Genomic DNA, 19,230 nt, shown 5'->3' on the forward strand with positions numbered 1-19,230 from the left:
TGTGGAAGTTGTGGGTTCAGATCTGAAAACGCTTCCACCTCGGGCAGAGTTTAGATGTGTCTGTTTCCAGAAGGCCAGAGGCCTTTGTCCTGAGACATCGTGGGTGATTTGAAAACAAAGCACCATTTGTCTTTCCCTGTTATCCAGAGAGAGGAGAAGGGTACAAGAACAGGGCAACTTAGAATCAAGTGTGGTTATTGTTCACTTTTTTAACCTTTTGGTGAAAAAGTAGCTGTTCTCACTGGTCAAAATGTTGTTAAGCCCCACTTTGGCCAACCGGGACAGCATTCCTGTCGTTTCCTGGTAATAAGTCCCATGGCATGGCCCCAGCACCACTAGCCCTCCCGTCTGCCTCGACAGCAGCTTCGCCGAGTCCTCCGGCCGGCCCAGCGCCCGGCTGAGGGGGTGTGGGACGAGCTGCCCTACACACGTCCAGGGTGCTTGAGTGCAGGTCTGGGGTGCGGCAGCCCCGGGATTTTCTTGGACGGAGCAGAACTTCCGTCGGGGAGCCCCTGGAATCCCCTGCCCTCCTGCTCATGGTTCTCTGACTTGGAAACAGCACGTGGCCGCCCTGTTCCCTGGCGATGTGGACCGCCTGCGGAGGATGTCTGTCATCGAGGAGGGGGACTGCAAGCGGATTAACATGGCCCACCTGTGCGTGATCGGCACCCACGCTGTCAACGGCGTGGCAAGGATCCACTCGGAGATCGTGAAGCAGTCAGTGTGAGTGGGGCAGGCGTGGGCCTCAGCTGGGGCACACTGCCTTTGCGACCCCAGACCTGCCTTGAGGGACTGTCAACCCCCATATGCACAGTGGTTGAGGCACATTGTCCATGCTCCACAGCGTGACCCTGCTGCCCTTGTGGGCAGCGACTGAACTGCCCAGATCACCCTGGTTGGTGGTCGGGGACATTGAGAGCTCTGCTTCACCAGGTGATGTTGGGGAGCCAAGCCGTCTTGTGCCCAGTGGCTCCTCCTGTTTCCTGTGTTCTTGGTCTGTGCAGGTAGAGGCTCTGCTCTGGGAGCCATCTGCTGCTGGCCAAGTGCCACTAGCACCCCACCTGGGGATGAGTGTTGCAGGCCTGGACAGGGTGGAGGTTAGGGCGTGATGGGTGGGGGCTCGTAACCGAGAGGGAGAAGGAATTCTTAGGTCAGATCTCGTGCTTCCCATCCCTCTCTTGGTGGGACATGGCCTCGGGGTTCCATCCTTCCCGCTGCACACCAGAGTTGAGCACATCCTGCAAGCGCTGGGTGGCCCCTAGAGCAGGTCTGTCCCTGTGGAGCCTTGTGTGTTCCCAGTGCCGGCCCGAGGAGTTCGTATGGGACGCTCTTTAATCCCCACAGTGACCTTCTCAGTGGGGTGTGCCCCATTTTACAGATGAGGACAGTGACCTCTGGTATCTCGAGCTCTAAAGCCTGTGCACTCTCCACTGTTAGGACCATCCTGGAAAACGGCCAGGCTCCACCCCTGTGCGGTCATGGCTAGCCCCTCACCGCATGGCCAGGCGTGAAGGGCTTTGAAAAGCGCGTGCGCATGCCACTCCTCTCAGAGCATGCCGGAATGAAAACCTGAGCTGCAGGATCTTCCAGGGGATTTCCTTAAAAGTTCCTCATGTTCTCTTGCTCATCTTGTTCAAAACACAGAATTTATGACTATTGCCTGTTTTCTCTGTTTTTAGCTTTAAGGATTTTTACGAGCTAGAGCCAGAGAAGTTCCAGAACAAGACGAACGGCATCACGCCGCGGCGGTGGCTGCTCCTGTGCAACCCGGGCCTGGCTGACACCATCGTGGAGGTGAGCCGGCTGCCTCTGAGTCCACAGGGAGCGCTGCCTGCTCGCCTGCTGCTGTCAGGCCCGTTGCCAGTGGGCACTGAGCGGCAGCAATCTGCTCCTTTGTGTGTGGGCCAGCAGTGGCTCCTGGACGGGATGGGGTGGGGTTCAGCTGCTGTCCCCAGTCAGGGGAGCACTGGTCTGGGCTGGGCAGTCGGTCTGTGGCCGGGCGGCAGGAGTTGAGAAGTGAGGTCCTGGGCTTTGGGAGGGGGTGAGTTGGGGCTGCCCAGCCTGAAGGGGTTTTGTGAGCCGGAGATGAGGTAGTTATTGACTTGTTCCTGTGCTGACTCAGGAAGGAAAGGCGCAAGTGCTCTTAGATGCCAGGCAGTGTGCGACTCGAGGATGCCACAGGCGGTTGTGGAGGCAGGGCCTGTGTGGGGACACTGCTCGTCTTGGGCTGTGTGTGTCAGGGAGGGTGTCCCTGAGAAGGGGACAGTGGAGCGCCATCTAAAGAGCTAACAGAAAGTAGCTGGAGCAGTGCGCCAGGCGTAGCAAGTCTCTGCTCCAAGGCCCTGTGCCGGGGATGCTGGCCCACTCAGGGCCTGGAACACCAGTGCAGCCCCTGCGCTGGGTGAGGCAGGCAGAGTGAAGACAGGCCATGAAGATGGCCAAGGTATTTGGAGGCCGGGAGTTTTCCTCTTGACATTAAATTAGGAACAGGGAGACTTAAGCAGGGCCTACCTGACGAGACGCTCACTGGGAAATGAGCCCCCTGCCGTGGTGTGGAGAAGAGAGGGCGAGCTCCCAGGTCAGGGTGGGAGGCACGGGGAGGCCTCCATTAGCTCGTGGTGCGGAGGGTGCAGGCCTTGGGGATGGGCCGGAGACAGGGCTCAGGCAGCAAGGAACTGCTGGGCCATGGTGGGCCCCCAGATTTTGGGCCTGTGTTAGGGGCAAGGGAGGTTTGTGCGTTTGTTGTGGTCATTTGGGCTTGACGGGGCTTGACGGGGCTGGACGTGCTGGCAGAGCAGTCGGGAGCGCGCCCAGGTCTGCTGAAGACGCAGGGCAGGGCTGCCCGTGTGGTCGAGGCCACAGGTGTGGGGTGTTGGCTGAGAGTGGGGTGTTATGAGAGAGAAGCAGGCCACGGCCAGGCCCAGGGGAGGGAAAGACCCCAGAGGGAAGCAGAGGCGTGGGTGACAAAACGGGAGGAGGGCCGTCTTCAGGAGGAGCAGAAACTATGTGTCCCTTTCCAATTCCTCAGAAAATTGGGGAGGGTTTCCTGACCGACCTGAGCCAGCTAAAGAAGCTGCTGCCGTTGGCCAGTGACGAGGCACTCATCAGGGATGTGGCCAAGGTCAAGCAGGTAGGCCCGCGTGGATGAGGTCCTCCCACCCTGCTCGGCTCTTGAGCAGGTGGGCGAGTGCAGACCCAGGGTCGCACTGAGCAGCCCTCACCCGGTTCTGAAGGGAGGCTGGTGCATAGGGACGTGCTCGCGGCCGCCTCAGATCTTTGCACCTCTGCACCCGTGTGCCGCGCATCCGCCCGGGAACCTCTCCTGCTGCACTGGCCTCACAGCCAGGCCGGCCACAGCAGCGGAAACCCTCCAGAGCACATGGGCGATGGCTGGCCAACGCGGACTGGTCCGGAGATGCCAGTGCTCCCACTTGTCTCCGCTGTGCCTGCCATGGTCTGAGCGGCCCGCAGTGCTCCTTCGTGTTGGAGTCTTACCTCCTCCTCCTCTCGCAGCTGCGCCCCGCTGTCTTCTTTAGCCACCCTTACTGTTTCCATGCCTCCGCTTCTCTCCAGGTTTGCTTTTTGTCTGGCTTCCTGCTCACTTCTGCCACCCCTGGTGCGTACCTGCTTCCCGGGTCTCGCTTACCCAGGCCCGCCTGGGTGGGAAGCCGGAACGCTAGTCGAGCCTCAGGGAACTCGTATGGTTCATTCCTGTGAACCGTCCACCTGTCCTTTCCTTCCTTCTCCCCAGGAAAACAAGCTCAAGTTCTCTGCCTTCCTGGAGAAGGAGTACAAGGTGAAGATCAACCCCTCCTCCATGTTCGATGTGCATGTGAAGAGGATCCACGAGTACAAGCGGCAGCTGCTGAACTGCCTGCACGTGGTCACCCTGTACAACCGTGAGTGCCCCCGGGCCTCTGCCCAGTTACCTCTGCGTCCTCGACCAGCCTTCTTTCCCTGGGACCCTGCAGCTCGCTCTCGCCAGCTCGCCCTGAGACCCAGGCTTTTCCTCCTGGGGTGGGGGCGGGAGTGGGGGGTGACATTGCACGTTGATTTTAAGCACCAGCCTTATGTTCTGTGTGTGCTCAGTGCCAGAGTGGTTCCAAAGGAGTGAGAGGCGAGCTGTGCCTCCAGTATGGTCGGGACCCAGCCTGAGCTGTGGAGGCAGCTGGACAGCTGACGCCTCCGAGGGGCCACGGGCCGCGGGCCCCCAGCTGGGGTCTGGGCAGTCCGCGGGCCTTGGTGGCTGGGGGCTTCGTGGGACTTGAAAGCTGGGTTTCTGTTTAGTTCTTATTTTAAATTTAGTTGTCACCTGTATTAGACTCGTCTTGAGTTATTTGGAAAGATTTTACTACTAGAGGCATTTAAAGTACACCTATAAAAGTAAAATAGTATATGTCAAATTTATACGTGTACCTTAAATTGTTTAAGCAGCATTTAATTATGAGAGCAAACAGGAATCTAAGATCTCCTCAAAGTCTACATGATGATTTTCTACATTTATAAATAAGATAATAAAACCTTACGAAAAGTTTGGTTTTCAAAATTTTGTAATGTAATAAAGTGAACATTAATTTTGAAAAGCAGAGAAACCACACATGCTGTTTTCAAGATGCAGAGCGCCTCCCAAGATCATCAGGTCTCCTGTTCCAGCAAGTGGGCCGGTCAGGGGCCGGATCCGGTCACCGTGAGACACTTAGGAGCAGAGTAGATGACGTTTGCAGTCGAAGGCCCTGGTGGGGACCCCCTGTGCGCGCCAGGGAGTTGCTTCATGGTGCTTCCCTGGCCAAAAGCTGGTTCACGGCAACCTCGTTTGGTTTTCTTTGCTATGTCTTTCGTTTCCACTTGTGGTTTTCTGCATTTTATTTGTCGTTTCCCCTGAGTCCCCTGCTTGAACGGGCCTGTTGGTCCCCAGTTTAGGAGCAGATTGAAGTCAGGGGTGCCAGGCCCTCTGTCCCGCTCTGGCCCCATCTGCAGTCATTCGTCTCATCTGTGTGCCTTTGTGCTTTGCACATGTGACATGTCTGCTGGGCCTGCTGGCTGTAATGACACCCTGGGACTCCCGGCTGTCCCAAGGCCACTGGGGGCCCATGCTCATTTCTGCTCCTTCATCTCCGCCTGCCTCTGTGTGCACAGGTTGCTCCGTGGTCAGAGCAGACAGCGCGGACGCCCTGCTCTGCCGCCTTGCCCCCGACTTGAGTTGTGTCAGGCTGCAGATGAGCACGTTCCATGCGCCCACAGCCCTTTTGCAGAGCCAGCCATCTGCCCCGATTTCCCTCTAGTTCACAACTGCTCTTGTGACCTGCACTCCCAAGGTCTTGCTTGTTCAGAACAGTCTGTGGCCTTTCAACATGAAGGACAGTTTGAAGGTGACATCCTCGGCTTTGCTGTCTTTCCTTGAGTGTCTTTTAGGTCCTTGCGCTGCGCTGTCTGGAGGGTGGGCTGTTGGCGGGTCTTGCTCCTGTGAGTGAGCTGTTCCCGCTGCCGGTGCTCATTTCACTTGGCTGTGTCTTGATGCTGACTGTCGTGGTCAGTTTTCCCTGACGCCCAGGATGCTTTTTGAAAATGTCAACTGATAACTTATGTTCTTTCTGGGGAGTTTTCTTGAAATCCGTTTGAATGCTTGTTTGGTGCCGTTGTTCTGGTTTTCTCCTGGGCCTCCAGCAAGGAGTGTGCTCTCTCCTGCCTGTCTTCTTCGAGTCTGTCGGTTTCTCTCTGCACTTCCACAGCTATTTCCCTCTTCCATGATGTTGTCTGCTTTTCTTGTTTCCATCCTCTGTGCGTCTGCGGTGCCTTCTGAGAGGCTCCTGGCTCCCAAAACCAGGCTGCGCATGTGCCTGGCAGTTGTGCCCTCTTGCTCTTGTGTTCTGCCAGTCCTCCTTTCACGGGCTCCCGTGTGCTGCCTTCTCTCCCCGAGGGCTTGTGTTTCGGCCCCGTGGTTTCAGCATCCAAGCTGACGGTTGTCTCAGGTTGGAGATTCTCTCAGGGAGGTTGGTTGCACTTTTCCTTGTCTGTTGCAAAGCCATGTTTGTCGTTCGTATCTAAGTGAGCCACACTGCCCAGCGCCACCAGTCAGGGCTTCGTGGTGCTCCAGGGCAGCTGCGGGCTTCCCCAGCGGGTGCAGCTCCCTGTGGCCCCGTCTCCTTTGTCTCCCAGTCCAGGCTGTCTCAGGAGCACCCCCCACTGCCCTGGCCCCCCCTGGTGTCTGCCCTGTGGGCCTCTGTCCACCAGGATGCAGACTCTCCTCCTGAGGTTTCCCTGTGGGATAGGTGCTGACAGATCTGCCTGCCTGGGCCCCCAGAGCTCCTTCCCTGGCCCCCGGGACGTGAGCCCTGCTGACAGCCCCCTCTGGGGCTGCCGGGCCCCAGGACCCCTGCACTTGCAGCCCTGCCCCACCCCGTTGCCTGGGAACCTGCTCAGGATCTGGAGGCTGTGTGTTTTTTCCCTTTCCTAGTTTTGGTGAAAAGTAGTTTGTGTTTTTATTTTTTCCTCTTCTCCATGTCATTCTGTGTGATTTTTGGAAGCAGGAAGATTGAGAACTAAAGGACAGCCATGTTGCTACTAGAACGTGAAGTTAGATTTTCAAGATCAGCCACAACTCTTTACTGCTTGTGGCTGATCCCCGGCTCTGGTGAATGCTGTTGTGTGGGGTCTCCTCTCATCCCCTCTGTGTAGAGAAGCCCCCCAACACACACACTGAAATTGAAAACCCGTGCCCCGGCGAGGACACTCGCAGTTTGCTGGGCTGAGAGTGAGTGGCCGTTCCAGTCTGCCCCGTGCCTGCCCCATGCTGGAGAGCTTCAGGACGGGCTTCTCCCCTCTGCAGCACGGCAAGGGGGTGGGGGACTTGGGGGTCTCACCTGATTCCCCTTGAGGGCTGACAGTGCTGTTACCAGGATCCCAGGGTCACCTCTTTTTTGAGTGCCCATCACACGCAAGGACCCCGAGTCCTGGTGATGAGACCCAAACCAAGCTCTTGTGTTGGGCTGTTCTGGAAACAGAGGTGCAGCTTTCCCTCTCAGTCTTCTGGAAGAGTGTGCTCCTGGCTGGCCCTCCTCCCCACCCGGCACCAGTGCAGGATCTGGGCCCTTCCCGTTCTGTGGTTGGGAGTTCCTGGCAGGTGCTTGGGGGCCCAGTGGCCATGCCCAACCCCCTGTGTCGGGGTTGACTTTTGAGGACTCTAATCACTGTCGTGTCCCCGGGCAGGGGCATGTCTGGCTCCAGTTGCCTCACCTGAATCTCTTGTTTGTCCTGCAGGAATAAAGAAGGACCCGGCCAGGCCCTTTGTGCCCAGGACTGTCATGATTGGGGGCAAGGTGAGGTGGCGTCCTCTTTGCTCCCTGCTTGATATTTGGTCAGAATGCACAGACTGCCATGCTGTCCAGCAGTGCCACTGTGTCCCACTTTGGGTGCCAGCTGCCCAGTGGGCTGGTTGCTGCGGGTGGCTCAGAGCTGACGTGCACACAGAGTGCTCGAGGTCCCTTTGCCCCTAGGCTTGCTTCTGGGCTGGGTTGTTTCACTCTCCATCAGCTCAGCAATAAGAGGGAGCTGGATGGGACCCCTGCCTGCCCAGCACGTGCGGTAGAGGTCCCTAGCCCCAAGGGCAGTCCACAGCGGGCTTGCTTGGCCCTCCATCCAATGGGCCAGTGCCCCTTCTCTGCATGACCACTGCCCTTCTGCACCTGTGCCCAGCCCTCCGGCCCCAGCACACTGCCCGCTCTCACTCCCCTGCACTCATGTGCTGAGTGGACGCAGGGTGCTGGCTGCTTCATCACCCAGACGTGCCCCTGCTCTGAGCTCAGCATTAGTTCATTTTATTTGTTATGGCGCATGCTTTTCGACATGCCATTGTGGAGTCCCAGCGTATTGCCATTAGGCATTGGCGGGTCCCATCATTGCACTGTGTGCCCTAGGGCTGGTGTCCCCACCCTCGGCTGCTTTTGCCCAGGAGCCTGGGCATCGTCAGAGAACGTGAGGACTCTGGGGCACAGCTTCTTAATGGGGGCCATGGGGCAGGGCCCGGGCACTGTCCTCTCCTCCTCCTCGAGCATGTGCGAAGGTGGACAGAAGGTCTACGCACCTCCCTCCCAGCTCACGCCCACCTCCTCTGACCTCTGCCCACTCCTCCACCTCCTGCTGTTTCTGAAGCAGATCCTAGACAGCACGCCCTTTTATCGGTCAGCATTAAAAATTCTATTTTATTTTATTGAGGTCATAATAGTTTATAACATTGTGAAATTTCAGTTGTACATTATTTGTGAGTCATCATATAAATGCACCCCTTCACCCCTTGTGCTCACCACCCCCAACCTCCTTCCTCTCTTGTAACCACTAAACTGTTCTCTTTGTCCGTGTGTTAGTTTACCTTCCATAAATGAGAGAAATCATATGGTGTTTGTCTTTGGCTTATTTTGCTTAACATAATACCCTCAAGGTCCATCCATGTTATTGCAAATGGGACAATTTTGTCTTTTTTATGGCTGAGTAGTGTTCCATTGTATACATATACCACATCTTCTTTATCCATTCATCAGTTGATGGGCACTTCGGTTGCTTCCATGTCTTGCCTATTGTGAATAATGCTGCAGTGAACACAGGAGTGCATAAGTCTCTTTGAGTTGCTGATTTCAAGTTCTTTGGATAAATACCCAGTAGTGGGATAGCAGGATTGTATGGTATTTCTGTTTTTAATTTTTTGGAGAAATCTCCATACTGTTTTCCATAGTGGCTGCACCAGTTTGCGTTCCCACCAGCAGTGTGTGAGGATTCCCTTTTCTCCACGTCCTCTCCAACATTTGTTATTTTTTGTCTTAGTGATTATAGCCATTCTAACGGGTGTGAGGTGGTATCTTAGTGTAGTTTTGATTTGCATTTCCCTGATGATTGCTTAGTGATGTTTCAAGCAGTTTTTAAAATGTTAATTTTTAAAAATGTTAAGCTTAGAGAAAATTGGGAAGAATTGGAGAACATCCATAAACCTCTTCTGCAGACTTTGCTGGGCTGTTTCAGAGTAGATCACAGACATTGTAACACTTCACCCCTGCAGATGTCACATGTCTTCACAGTGATGTTTTCCTCCAAAACCACAGCAGACAGTCTTGCACGCCACCGCACAGTGCCATCGTCACGCCTGGACGCTGACGTTCCAGACACCTCGAGCAGCTCGTTTGAGTCAGGGCCCCAGTGCAGGCCCGACATGACGCCTACTTACTGTCTCTTAAACCTCTTCATCTGTAGGCTTTTCTCCACATCTCCCTCTTTTTTCCTTGCAATTTATTTGTTTTAGAAATTGGGTGTGTCTTCCCCAGGCTGGCCTTTTCTGACTGCATCCCTCGGGTATGTTTCAGAATGTTCCTCATTTCCCTGTATTTCTTGTAAGTTGGTAGTCAGTTCTAAAAGTCCTGTTCCTTCTGTCTCTTCATTTCTGAAAAACTGACTAGAATCAGAAAACAACCTTGAGGCTGACAGATCTGCACCCGGGTGATGTGGCTGTCAGGAGACCTGCTCTGTTGGAGACAAGGGAGGGCGTGTGGGGCGTCACGGCCGGTGGGGGTGGTGCAGGTGCTTTTGTCTCGGAGTTGGTCTGCCAGATCGCATGCGGGGACGCAGGGCTGCCGCAGCCTTGGTCCCTCTGAGGGATGGAGAGCCAACTTTCCCCAACCCTGATGGGGCCCCTCAGCTGTGTGTGCCCTCGGTGTGTCCAACACCAGCCTCTGGTGACTGGTAACTGTGCTGGGCCCTCTGAGGACCCTGCTGTACCCCAGGCACAGCTGTGTTCATGCTTAACCTTCCCTCCCCTTTCCAGGCAGCCCCTGGTTACCACATGGCTAAGATGATCATCAAGCTGGTCACGTCCATCGGCGATGTCGTCAACCATGATCCAGTTGTGGGCGACAGGCTCAAAGTGATCTTCCTGGAGAACTACCGTGTGTCCTTGGCCGAGAAAGGTAGCCCCAGGGGCCGCATTAGACAGGAAAACCTGCCCCTGCAGGGGCACAGCGTGAGGGGTCATTGCTACTCAGGCGGACTAACCCTGCCCTGGATGCCAGGGTGCCCCAGCCTGAGAGGCCTCTGTTCTAACAGGGAAAGGCTCTGGGGAAGCTCTCTGTCTGTATCAAGTGCAGAGAATTACTCTCAACCTTGGACATTTCATCTCTGTATTTTCTCGCTTCTGCCCATGATCTCATTGTCCATCTGCCTCCCTGTCTCCTCTGAGCTGGCTTTGCCTTTGTGCCCTTGGGGTCACTCTCGCTGGCAGCACAGCAGCCTCCTCCCTCTGCCCTGCCCCCCACCCTCAGAGGATGCTTCTGCTCATCACTTCTTCTGGGCCAGCACCTGCCTCTTCTGTCCTTTCCCAGGGTAGCTCAGGGCCTGACATCCAGCCCCACTCTGTTGACAGGTCACTCTGGGGCCGCTCCACCACTTTGGGGGTCCTGGGGAGGCTCACACAGGATGTGTGCTGCTGCCTGGAGAATGTCCTGCGGCCAAATATGCCTTGGAGCACAGCCACCCTAACCTGGACGGGCCTTTCTAAAGTGGCCACTCTGGAGACCCTGGCAGGAAATCCATTTGTCCAACCAAATGGTGGCAAACCTGAACCTTGGAGTTCTGGCACCAAGGACCCGCCCTTCATGGCTCAGGCAGACCAGCTGCTGCTTCCTGCGCTCTGTCTGAGTGAAGGCGCGTGGGCTGGTGCCCTTCGTCCCACCAGCTCGGCGGGTCGTCACCCCTCCCTGAGGCTGCGCTGCTGCGGCTGTGCGCGGGCGGCATGGTGCTGTGGTTACCTTCACCACTCTTCTGACTCGTCCCAGGCCCTTTGCTGCCTGGAACTCCACCCTCACTATTATTTAGGGTCAACTGGCTCCTGTGCATCTTTAGAACCCACCTTGGGGGATGCCAGTCTGGGCCTCAGAACTGGAGTCTGAGCCCCTCGTTCTCCCCTAGCTCTTGGACTTGGTGCAGAAATGCATCACAGTCACATCTGCTCGTGTCCCTCTGCACTCAGCGTGTGGCTTCACGGGCAGGAGATGCCTGTGTCTCTTTATCCTGGCACCAGGGCTTGACCTTGAAGAAGGACTGGGCTCTGCTCTGTGCTGACCCTCAGTGCCCACTAGCTGGGTTGGGGAAGCAGCATCAGCTCCATGGACAAGCTGAGGACCTGGGGGCAGTGATGTCAGGGCAGGGGGGACGGAGGCTGCTTTCCCACCTGCCACATCTTGGAGGCACTGGGAGCCCATGCTTGGGAGAAGCCGCAGGGCTGCGGGGGGTGGGTTGTGGTTGTGGCCGGCTGCACCCGTCTGTGCAGCACAGGGTGACTCCCGTGCACATGAGCGTGAGGAAAGTGCCCTGCCTTTTTTTTTTTTTAAGATTTTATTTTTTGCTTTTTCTCCCCAAAGACCCCTGGTACATAGTTGTATATTCTTCGTTGTGGGTCCTTCTAGTTGTGGCATGTGGGACGCTGCCTCAGCGTGGTCTGATGAGCAGTGCCATGTCCGCGCCCAGGATTTGAACCAACGAAACACTGGGCCGCCTGCAGCGGAGCGCGCGAACTTAACCACTCGGCCACGGGGCCAGCCCCTGCCCTGCCTTTCTAGTCCTCTGTTGCGCTAAGAAGAGTCTGGATTCTTCTTGAAGTGGTCTAAGGAGACTTAGGGGCTGATTGAATAAGACAAAAAGATGTTGGGATGAAAGGGCATCCTGACACCAACAGGCCAGGGCCTAGGGTCCCACCAGACTTTGGTTGGGCCCTGGTTCCTGAAAGGTTCCAGAACAAAGGTCCTTTACCACCTAGGGGGCTTCTCCTCAGGAGTCCCCATCTTGGACCCTCTTCCCCAGGCTGCCCTGATCAAGAAGGGAAGCCCTTACAGGCGAGGTGGGCCTGAGGGCTCCGGCTCCTCCCCGAGTGAGCAGGAGGTGGTATTTGTCCTGGGAGGGCTGCCTGCAAGCTGGGAGGAGGTGGTGTGGGGTTCCTGTGCCAGTCCAACGCGCTCATGCTGGGCACAGCGTGTGGCTGAGGTGCCTCCGTGCGCTCGCCCCGCAGTGATCCCCGCCGCAGACCTGTCGCAGCAGATCTCCACGGCGGGCACTGAGGCCTCAGGCACGGGCAACATGAAGTTCATGCTCAACGGGGCCCTCACCATCGGCACCATGGACGGGGCCAACGTGGAGATGGCTGAGGAAGCCGGGGCCGAGAACCTCTTCATCTTTGGCCTGCGGGTGGAGGACGTTGAGGCTCTGGACCAGAAAGGGTGTGTGTCTCTCTCTGTTCCCTTGGGGGCATGTCGGCGCCCAGGCACTTCCCAGAGCACCGGGGAGGGGGTGAGGCTCTCGGTGCCAGGCCTCCGCTTGCTGGGGTGAATGACCTCCCAGCAGGTGGGGCGTGGCTGCAGGCACGCTGGCCCAGTCGGCCTTCTTCCTGAGCACCCAGCAGGCTGTCCCAGGAGGCCGGCTTGGACGGGAACTGGCTGCTCTGTGCTTCATCTGCACAGCCCAGTCCACGAGGTCCAAAAGGGGGAAAGGCCCTGGTGTCTGGTCAGGGAGCCTTCGGGGACAGGGTCCTGAGCACACTAGGCCAGTTTGGGGACTTGGGGCTGACCCACTGCTGAGATTTCGTGGCCTAATTTTGTAAAATAACCTTTTTGTCTTGGAATAGTGTTAGATTTACTGAAAAGTTGCAGAGACAGTACAGGGAGTGCCGTGACACCCTCGCAGTCTCCCCTGGTGCATCTGTCCTTACTAGGCAGTGACCTTGTGACCACAGGTGTCTTGCCTCTGCTGATGGATTCTCAGCTCTCCCTCATTTTTCACCACGTTGGATGCTCTTGAGGAGTCCGGCCCGGCCTAATTCTGAGCAATAATTAAAAGAAAAGACAGTGTTGCCTCATTGCCTAAAAGCTTGCTGGCAAGTTGGTGAGGCCTCAGGTACCAGCCGCGTGAAAGCCCCATTGTCACCGGAAAGTCTCCGCCTGAGAGTGAGCCAGGTGTCGGCCTGAGAGCACACCCCCCACCTCTCCGTTTCTACCTGCCCCTCATTCAGGCTCTTCCAGCCCTGTCCTCAAATCCTGGGGCGGACACAGCTGCCCCATGCCCCGCTCTCCCCATGCTCCCTGGTGGCCACAGGCCTGTTGTGTCTCCTCCTGCCTGGTTTTCCATGTCATTTCCTTCTCTGTCACCATGGCAGCACAGGGGCAGGTTGGGGGCAGGGAGTAGATGGAGGCAGAAGGGTGGGGCAAGGGGTACAGGGCAGGAGGCAGGGGTGGAGTGGGAAGCAGGGATCAAGCAGCGCAGCAAATTCTTGAGCAGCCTGGCCTCTAGGAATATGATGGAGCCGTGCACGTGATTGTATGTCTTCTAGAGGCCACGGCTATGGAGAAGGAACAGGTGGAATTGATTTTGCACTTAAAATAGCACATACCCCCCCTCTCCAGGGCCTGGCAGCCCACGTGGTCAGCAGTTGCCATCCCAGATCTCGGACCTTGCAGACCTGGAGCCTGGGGCAGTCCTGGGCCAGGGGTGTGTCTGGCACAAACGACCCCACTGCCTGCCCCCGAGGCTGCCTGCTGGTGACACTGGTGGCTGAAGCTCGGCCCATCTCCCCACAGGTACCATGCCAGAGAGTACTACGACCGCCTGCCCGAGCTGAGGCAGGCTGTGGACCAGATCAGCAGCGGCTTCTTCTCCCCCAAAGAGCCAGACTGCTTTAAGGATGTTGTCAACATGCTGTTGAACCACGACAGGTGGGACTGGCCTCCCCTTTGTCCCTATGTCCCTCCCCACTGATGGTCAGACAGGTGGGTCCTCCTAGTGAACCGAAAACTGCATGTTCTTCGGGGGTGAAACCTGGGTCTTGTGAGGCTTGCTCCCCACCTCAGCCCAGGGGCAGACTTCGGCTTAGCTACACCCAGGGCCCGGAGCTTGACTAGCCTCTGGCAGTGCTTGGCATGCCCCGGGGCCCTGGGGGTGGGAATTGCCAGCTGCATCGTCCAGCCCCAGGCCCCCCAGCATCAGCTGACCGTCACCTGGAAGGGCGTGAGGAGCAGGAAGTGGTGTCACATGGGGCTGGTTGGAGGTGCTTCCTGAATCCTGTCCTTCCCAGGGGGAAGAGAGGCCTCTGGGAGGCAGGCGGGGTGGGGCTGTATATAACAGAGGAGTCCCAGCTGCAGCAAATGTTGGCCCATGGTGACACAAAGTGGTTAAGATGGAATTAACTTGTGATATTGTAAATTAGAACTTAGGCAGTGTTTTATAGCAATGCAGTTGACGTGTGTACTGACGTAGAGCAGGTCAGCAGTGCCATTTGCGTTTCTTGACAGGTCTTTGCTCCACCCTGTTGGTGAACCTGTGAATATGAGAATTGACCCCGTTCCACTTTCAGTTGCCTTTGGATTCATTTTGTCTGTTGCGTTTTGCTGAGTGCTGTCAGCCAGCTTTGGTCCGACCATTGTCCCTCCACTCGCATACCTGAGCTGGGGGCTTGGCCCCGGCTGAGGTCTGCGATCAAGGAAGACTTAATGGTTTTATGAATTTGTTTCTGACTCAGTCGTAACCAAAAATACATTTCTGTAATAAATCCTGCATTTTTGTCCAGAACATCGTTTTTTATATCACTGGTTCTCAGCCCAGTCAGACCTGAGCACAGGTGGCTAAATAGAGCCTCCTCATCATCCTGTGCCCCTTCCCTGAGAGGTGACATCAGCGGGATGACTCTCAGCCTGTGTAGTTCTAACCCATGTGCATGGGGAGGGTGCATTGTAAATGCCATTTCTTTAGAGAAACATTGTGTTAAAATAGGTTTTTTCTAGAATAGTGTCCCCAGGACAAAAGCATTGTTCACAGAGCAGTCCCGTGGCCAAATGGGCCCCGTCACCCCAGAGCCTGGGGACGTGGACGACCATGGCCTGGTGGTGGGTTTCCTGACCTCGCGCTTGCTGCCGGCTGCTGCAGCCCAGCCTGCCGTCTCCCGTTTCAGGTTCAAAGTGTTTGCGGATTATGAAGCATACGTGGCCTGCCAGGGCCAGGTGGACCAGCTCTACCGGGTAAGGTTCTTGGGCCCCACAGCTGGCGGGGGCAGTCCCGACACTGTGTTCTGCTGTCTTGGGGCCCCTCAGGAGGTCACAGTTCAGCTTGTGGCCCAGAGCAGAGTGGCTGGGGCCTCCGCAAGCTGAGCCGCGTCTTGGGTGTTGGCCGTCTTGCCATCCGGTGCTTCTTGATCATCTTTCACTCAGGGACTCTCAACTGTCCCTCTGCTCTCCCCTCCAAGGCTGGTGCCTTGTCACCGCTTGGGGCCAGGCTGCTCTCCACACCAGCACAGGTTCCCTTGTAGCCTCTCAGCAGCGGCCAGAGTGTATCAGCAGGAGAGGTGCTTCCTTCCTGAGGCTCTGCGCTGTGGCCCCAGCAGACAGCGGCAGAGACGGGCTGCGATCAGGAGGGCCCAGGGGAGTGGGTGTGGAGCGCGAGGCCCAGGACCGGGGCGGGCCTGGTGAGCAGGGAAGCCCTTTGTATGCACACAGAAAGCTTGTCTTTAGAGTGAGGAGGTGAACGATTTTCTGGGAAGGTCTGAAGTAGAGTGAGGGTCTCAGAGCTGTGAGGAGTGGTCCGCTCCCTGGTGAAGATGGACCAGGAGAGAGACCCCTTCCTGGCTGTCTTTGTGGAGCGTGCGCCTGGCCGGCACATGGCAGCCCGTGGGACTGGTGTCCCCTCCTCAATGTGGCTCGCAGGGAGTGGGCATGTCCATGGGGGTCTCCTAGGAAGAACAACGTCCTGAGCTTGGGGAGGTGAAGGAGGGTGACCCTCGGTACCTGCTGCCCTGCCTTTTCTGGGATTTTCTGGGTGTCCCACCCGGTGTGCCCTACCGAGGATGGCAGTGGGAGGGGATACTGGTGACAGTGATGTGAGGTGTTGGGTCAGATGGTTCATTTCCCCAAACTGTTTAAGCAGATTCTTGGAGGAGGCCTGGGGGGTTTGTGCTTCTGATTTGCGGCCAGTCCCCCCGCCCAGGGAAGTTGCGGCCCTGCCTGCACTGGGGAAGCTGGCAATTCTCCCTCCCACGAAGGAACAGGAGAGGGGGGCCTGGGGACTGAGTGACGGACAGGGCTCTGGGAGGAGCCTTTGCTTCCCTCATCCGGCCTCAGGAGAGTCTGTCTTCTGGGGAGGCCCCTCTGGGTGCTGGCTGTAGTCTGGGGGCAGCTGCCAGGCTCTGGGCAGAATGGAGACCGCTTGGCCATTTTCCCTGGGCACTGGATCCACCTGGTGGCTAACACTCACTTGCTGGTGTTTGTCTTTGTCATGTGGGCTGTGCCCTAGCAGGATGTGGAGCATTTTGAGGTCCGGGACCTTCTCAGGCTCCTTGCTCCAATTTCTAGTTACTTGGTAGCTTTTCTGCCAGTAGGGGCCCCCTTTTCAGCTTGTAATTTCCTCCTCATCTGTCAGGCTGCCCCAAGAGCTAAGAGCTCACCTGGGAACAGTCCTAAGTTCTGGAAGCACAGGCCCTCTCGTGCAGTTTACTCAGCATCTCCTTCCCTCTGCAGAACCCCAAGGAGTGGACCAAGAAGGTCATCAAGAACATTGCCTGCTCGGGCAAGTTCTCCAGCGACCGGACCATCACGGAGTACGCACGGGACATCTGGGGCGTGGAGCCCTCTGACCTGCAGATCCCGCCCCCCAATCTCCCCAAGGACTAGGCACCCCAGCACCCCTGGGACCAGTGGGCTTTTCTTTTCTTGTTGACTAAGCACCTCATGCCAGTTTCCAAGCACTTTGCCAGCAGCCAGTGGTCCCTGCTTTTTTCATTGCTGTGTTTCCAGGAGGGCCTTGGGGATCGTGGTGGTGGCCTGGGGGGTTGGGGCAAGGAAGGAGAGGTGCTGAGAGTGAGGCGCTCCCGTGTTTCCTGCCAGAAAGCAAAGTTCGCAGCATCATCAGGGCTGGGCTCCTCTGAGACCTTGCATGCACCTTGCTGTGAGCTTGTTTTTGGTTTTGAACCTCTGGATTCTGGGGTCTGGCCAGGTGGCCATAGTGAAGCCTGGGGAAGTGTTTCTGCAGCACCTGGTCTGGCTGGCCGGTGTGGCCCCAAGTCCTCCCTGGCCCAGTTCTGCTTGGCTGTGCCGAGAGGGTCCACTGCTCCGGCCGTTTTCACAGCTGCCGTGTGGGGTGCTCTGGCAGAGTTTCCCGATTGATCAGAGAAGGGGCCTCAGGACAACTGAGGGTGACATTGGGGAGGGCACCTGTCCAGCATCTAGGAGGCCTCAGGACAGGCTGACTGATGCAAAGTTAGCTTGGTTTTGCTTTTTCAAAAGAAAAGTTAACTTCACAAGGAAATGAAACTAGCTGAAACTTTTTCTTTTTTAGCAGCAAAAATTGTACTTTTGACATTTCACACCGCGGGAGGCGATACTGCGAAGTTTTTGCCTGGCCCTGGGGGCTCTTTGTGGGAGGCTGATGCCCAGCCCTGGCCTCAGATCCCTGTGTCCCATCTCCCCCCAACCCCCCTGCTGCAGTGCCCCACGTCGTGCACTTCCTGTCTTCCAAGGCTGGCCTCCCTTCTTCATTTTCCACCAGTGCGACAACCTGGTCTGGAAAAGGACTGGGTGGGTCCAGAGGGGAGCCCACTTTCCACTCTGCCTGGATGGCAGGCTAGTGCTGGAGGGCCACCCAGAGAGCTGGGAGCGGGCAGGAGCGCCCTTCCAGAGGCTCTGACCGCTTGATGCTGGACCTGGGCAGCACGGGGCTCTGGCCTCGTCCCGGGTCCCGGCTGCTCACAGAACCAGGCAGTGGAGGATCTGCTCACAGGCCCACTTCACGAGTACTGCTGGGGACTGCGGGGAGGGATGTGTTAGGGGGCTATGGTGGCCCCCCAACACCCTCCGCTGCCCCCTGAGGCTGTGACTGTCACTGCACCACCTGCTGTTACTGCCTCGTGAGAGCAGCCCATTAAACGTCCTGCCCCTGGCTGGTTGACTGGCCTGTGTGTGTCACTCTGCGCCGAGAGCAGGGCAGGGCCTTGGACCTTCCCTCTTAACCAGGGGCCGTGCTGTGTTACAGCCCATCGTTCTGGGATGGAGGACAGAAAGGTCTTTCATCCCAGCCGTGGGGGACTTAGAGCCATGTATGCCTGAACTGCCAGCTCTTGACAGGATCCGCTACGCCAGCCACTTGGGAGACCGTCATCTGGGCATTGGCATTTTTGGTGTGCATCGTATTGGTCCCGTTCTGTACCTGTTTTGGGCCACCCACTCCTGGCTCTGGAAGGTGGAATGCTCTGGGGACCAAGACATTCCCCCCCTAGACTGCACAGCTGCAGGTTGAATCATAAACCAGGAGGGAGGAGCTGGCCCAGTGGCATAGTGGTTGAGTTCACGTGCACTGCTTCAGTGGCCCAGGGTTCACAGGTTCAGATCCCGGGAGTGGACCTACACCACTCGTCAGCCATGCTGTGGTGGCATCCCACATACAAAATAGAGGAAGATCAGCACAGGTGTTAGCTCAGCAACAATCTTCTTCACCAAAAAAAAAAACAAAAAAACCCCAGGAGGGACATGAACTTGGGACTCAGTGTTACCCAAAGAACCTGAGAACTGCAGGCACTTACCACTGTGGACCCCTGCTGAGGGTGGTGGCATTGCAAGGCTCTGCTTGATGGGGGGCAGCTGAGGTGCCCCGGGAATACACACTCCAGTCTTGGGTCTGGGGGGGCTAAGAGTGCATCCTGTGGCTCCCAGGACACGTGTAGCTGGAGAGTTTACAGCTGTGCACATCTCCCTCTTCCTTTTTTTTTTTTTAAGGACTGGTCCTGACTACAAATTGATTTTGTAAGCCCCCAACCGGTTGGGCCTAACCCCCCCCCCCCCCCCCCCCCCCCCCCCTTTTCACCTTAGCTGCTTAGACCAAGGTGGCAGTCTCAGCCACCAGGTCAGGGCATTTGGACCTGCTTCACTGACAGACAATGGCTCAGCAGCTGCCAGCTCGGGGCTCCCCTCTTGTGCTTCCTCATCTGGTCAGATACCTGTAACACCAAGAGTTTGTGTGTTTACTCTCTATCCTACCACCTCCCCCCCAAAAAAGATCTGAGGCAGGTCACATAAAGTTCACGAAACGAGATGAAGACCTGAGCCCAGGCAGAGCGGGCTGGGTCTGAGACTGAGCGAGCACGTCCCGTCCACTTCCTTGGCTGTGATGGAGCCGCGGGGCCTCCAGAAGCCTTGGTGACGAAGCAGGAAGAGCAGGCCGTGCCTCATG

At 56.9% G+C, this 19,230-nt stretch overlaps 1 protein-coding gene across 1 annotated transcript in view; it reads left to right on the top strand.

Moving 5' to 3' along the window:
- Window positions 1-17,944, top strand: part of PYGB (glycogen phosphorylase B) — a 56,714-nt gene extending 38,770 nt beyond the window's left edge. The window contains exons 11-20 of the mRNA XM_046678022.1: window positions 452-723; window positions 1,680-1,794; window positions 3,029-3,130; window positions 3,752-3,899; window positions 7,258-7,316; window positions 9,806-9,947; window positions 12,041-12,248; window positions 13,602-13,736; window positions 14,969-15,035; window positions 16,527-17,944. Coding sequence (XP_046533978.1) covers window positions 452-723; window positions 1,680-1,794; window positions 3,029-3,130; window positions 3,752-3,899; window positions 7,258-7,316; window positions 9,806-9,947; window positions 12,041-12,248; window positions 13,602-13,736; window positions 14,969-15,035; window positions 16,527-16,679 — 1,401 coding nt within the window. The 3' untranslated portion in view covers window positions 16,680-17,944. The remainder of the gene's footprint in view (window positions 1-451; window positions 724-1,679; window positions 1,795-3,028; window positions 3,131-3,751; window positions 3,900-7,257; window positions 7,317-9,805; window positions 9,948-12,040; window positions 12,249-13,601; window positions 13,737-14,968; window positions 15,036-16,526) is intronic.
- The last annotated feature ends 1,286 nt before the right edge of the window (window positions 17,945-19,230 follow it).

This window comes from Equus quagga, chromosome 12, assembly GCF_021613505.1.
Source record: "Equus quagga isolate Etosha38 chromosome 12, UCLA_HA_Equagga_1.0, whole genome shotgun sequence".
Lineage (NCBI taxonomy): Eukaryota > Metazoa > Chordata > Mammalia > Perissodactyla > Equidae > Equus > Equus quagga.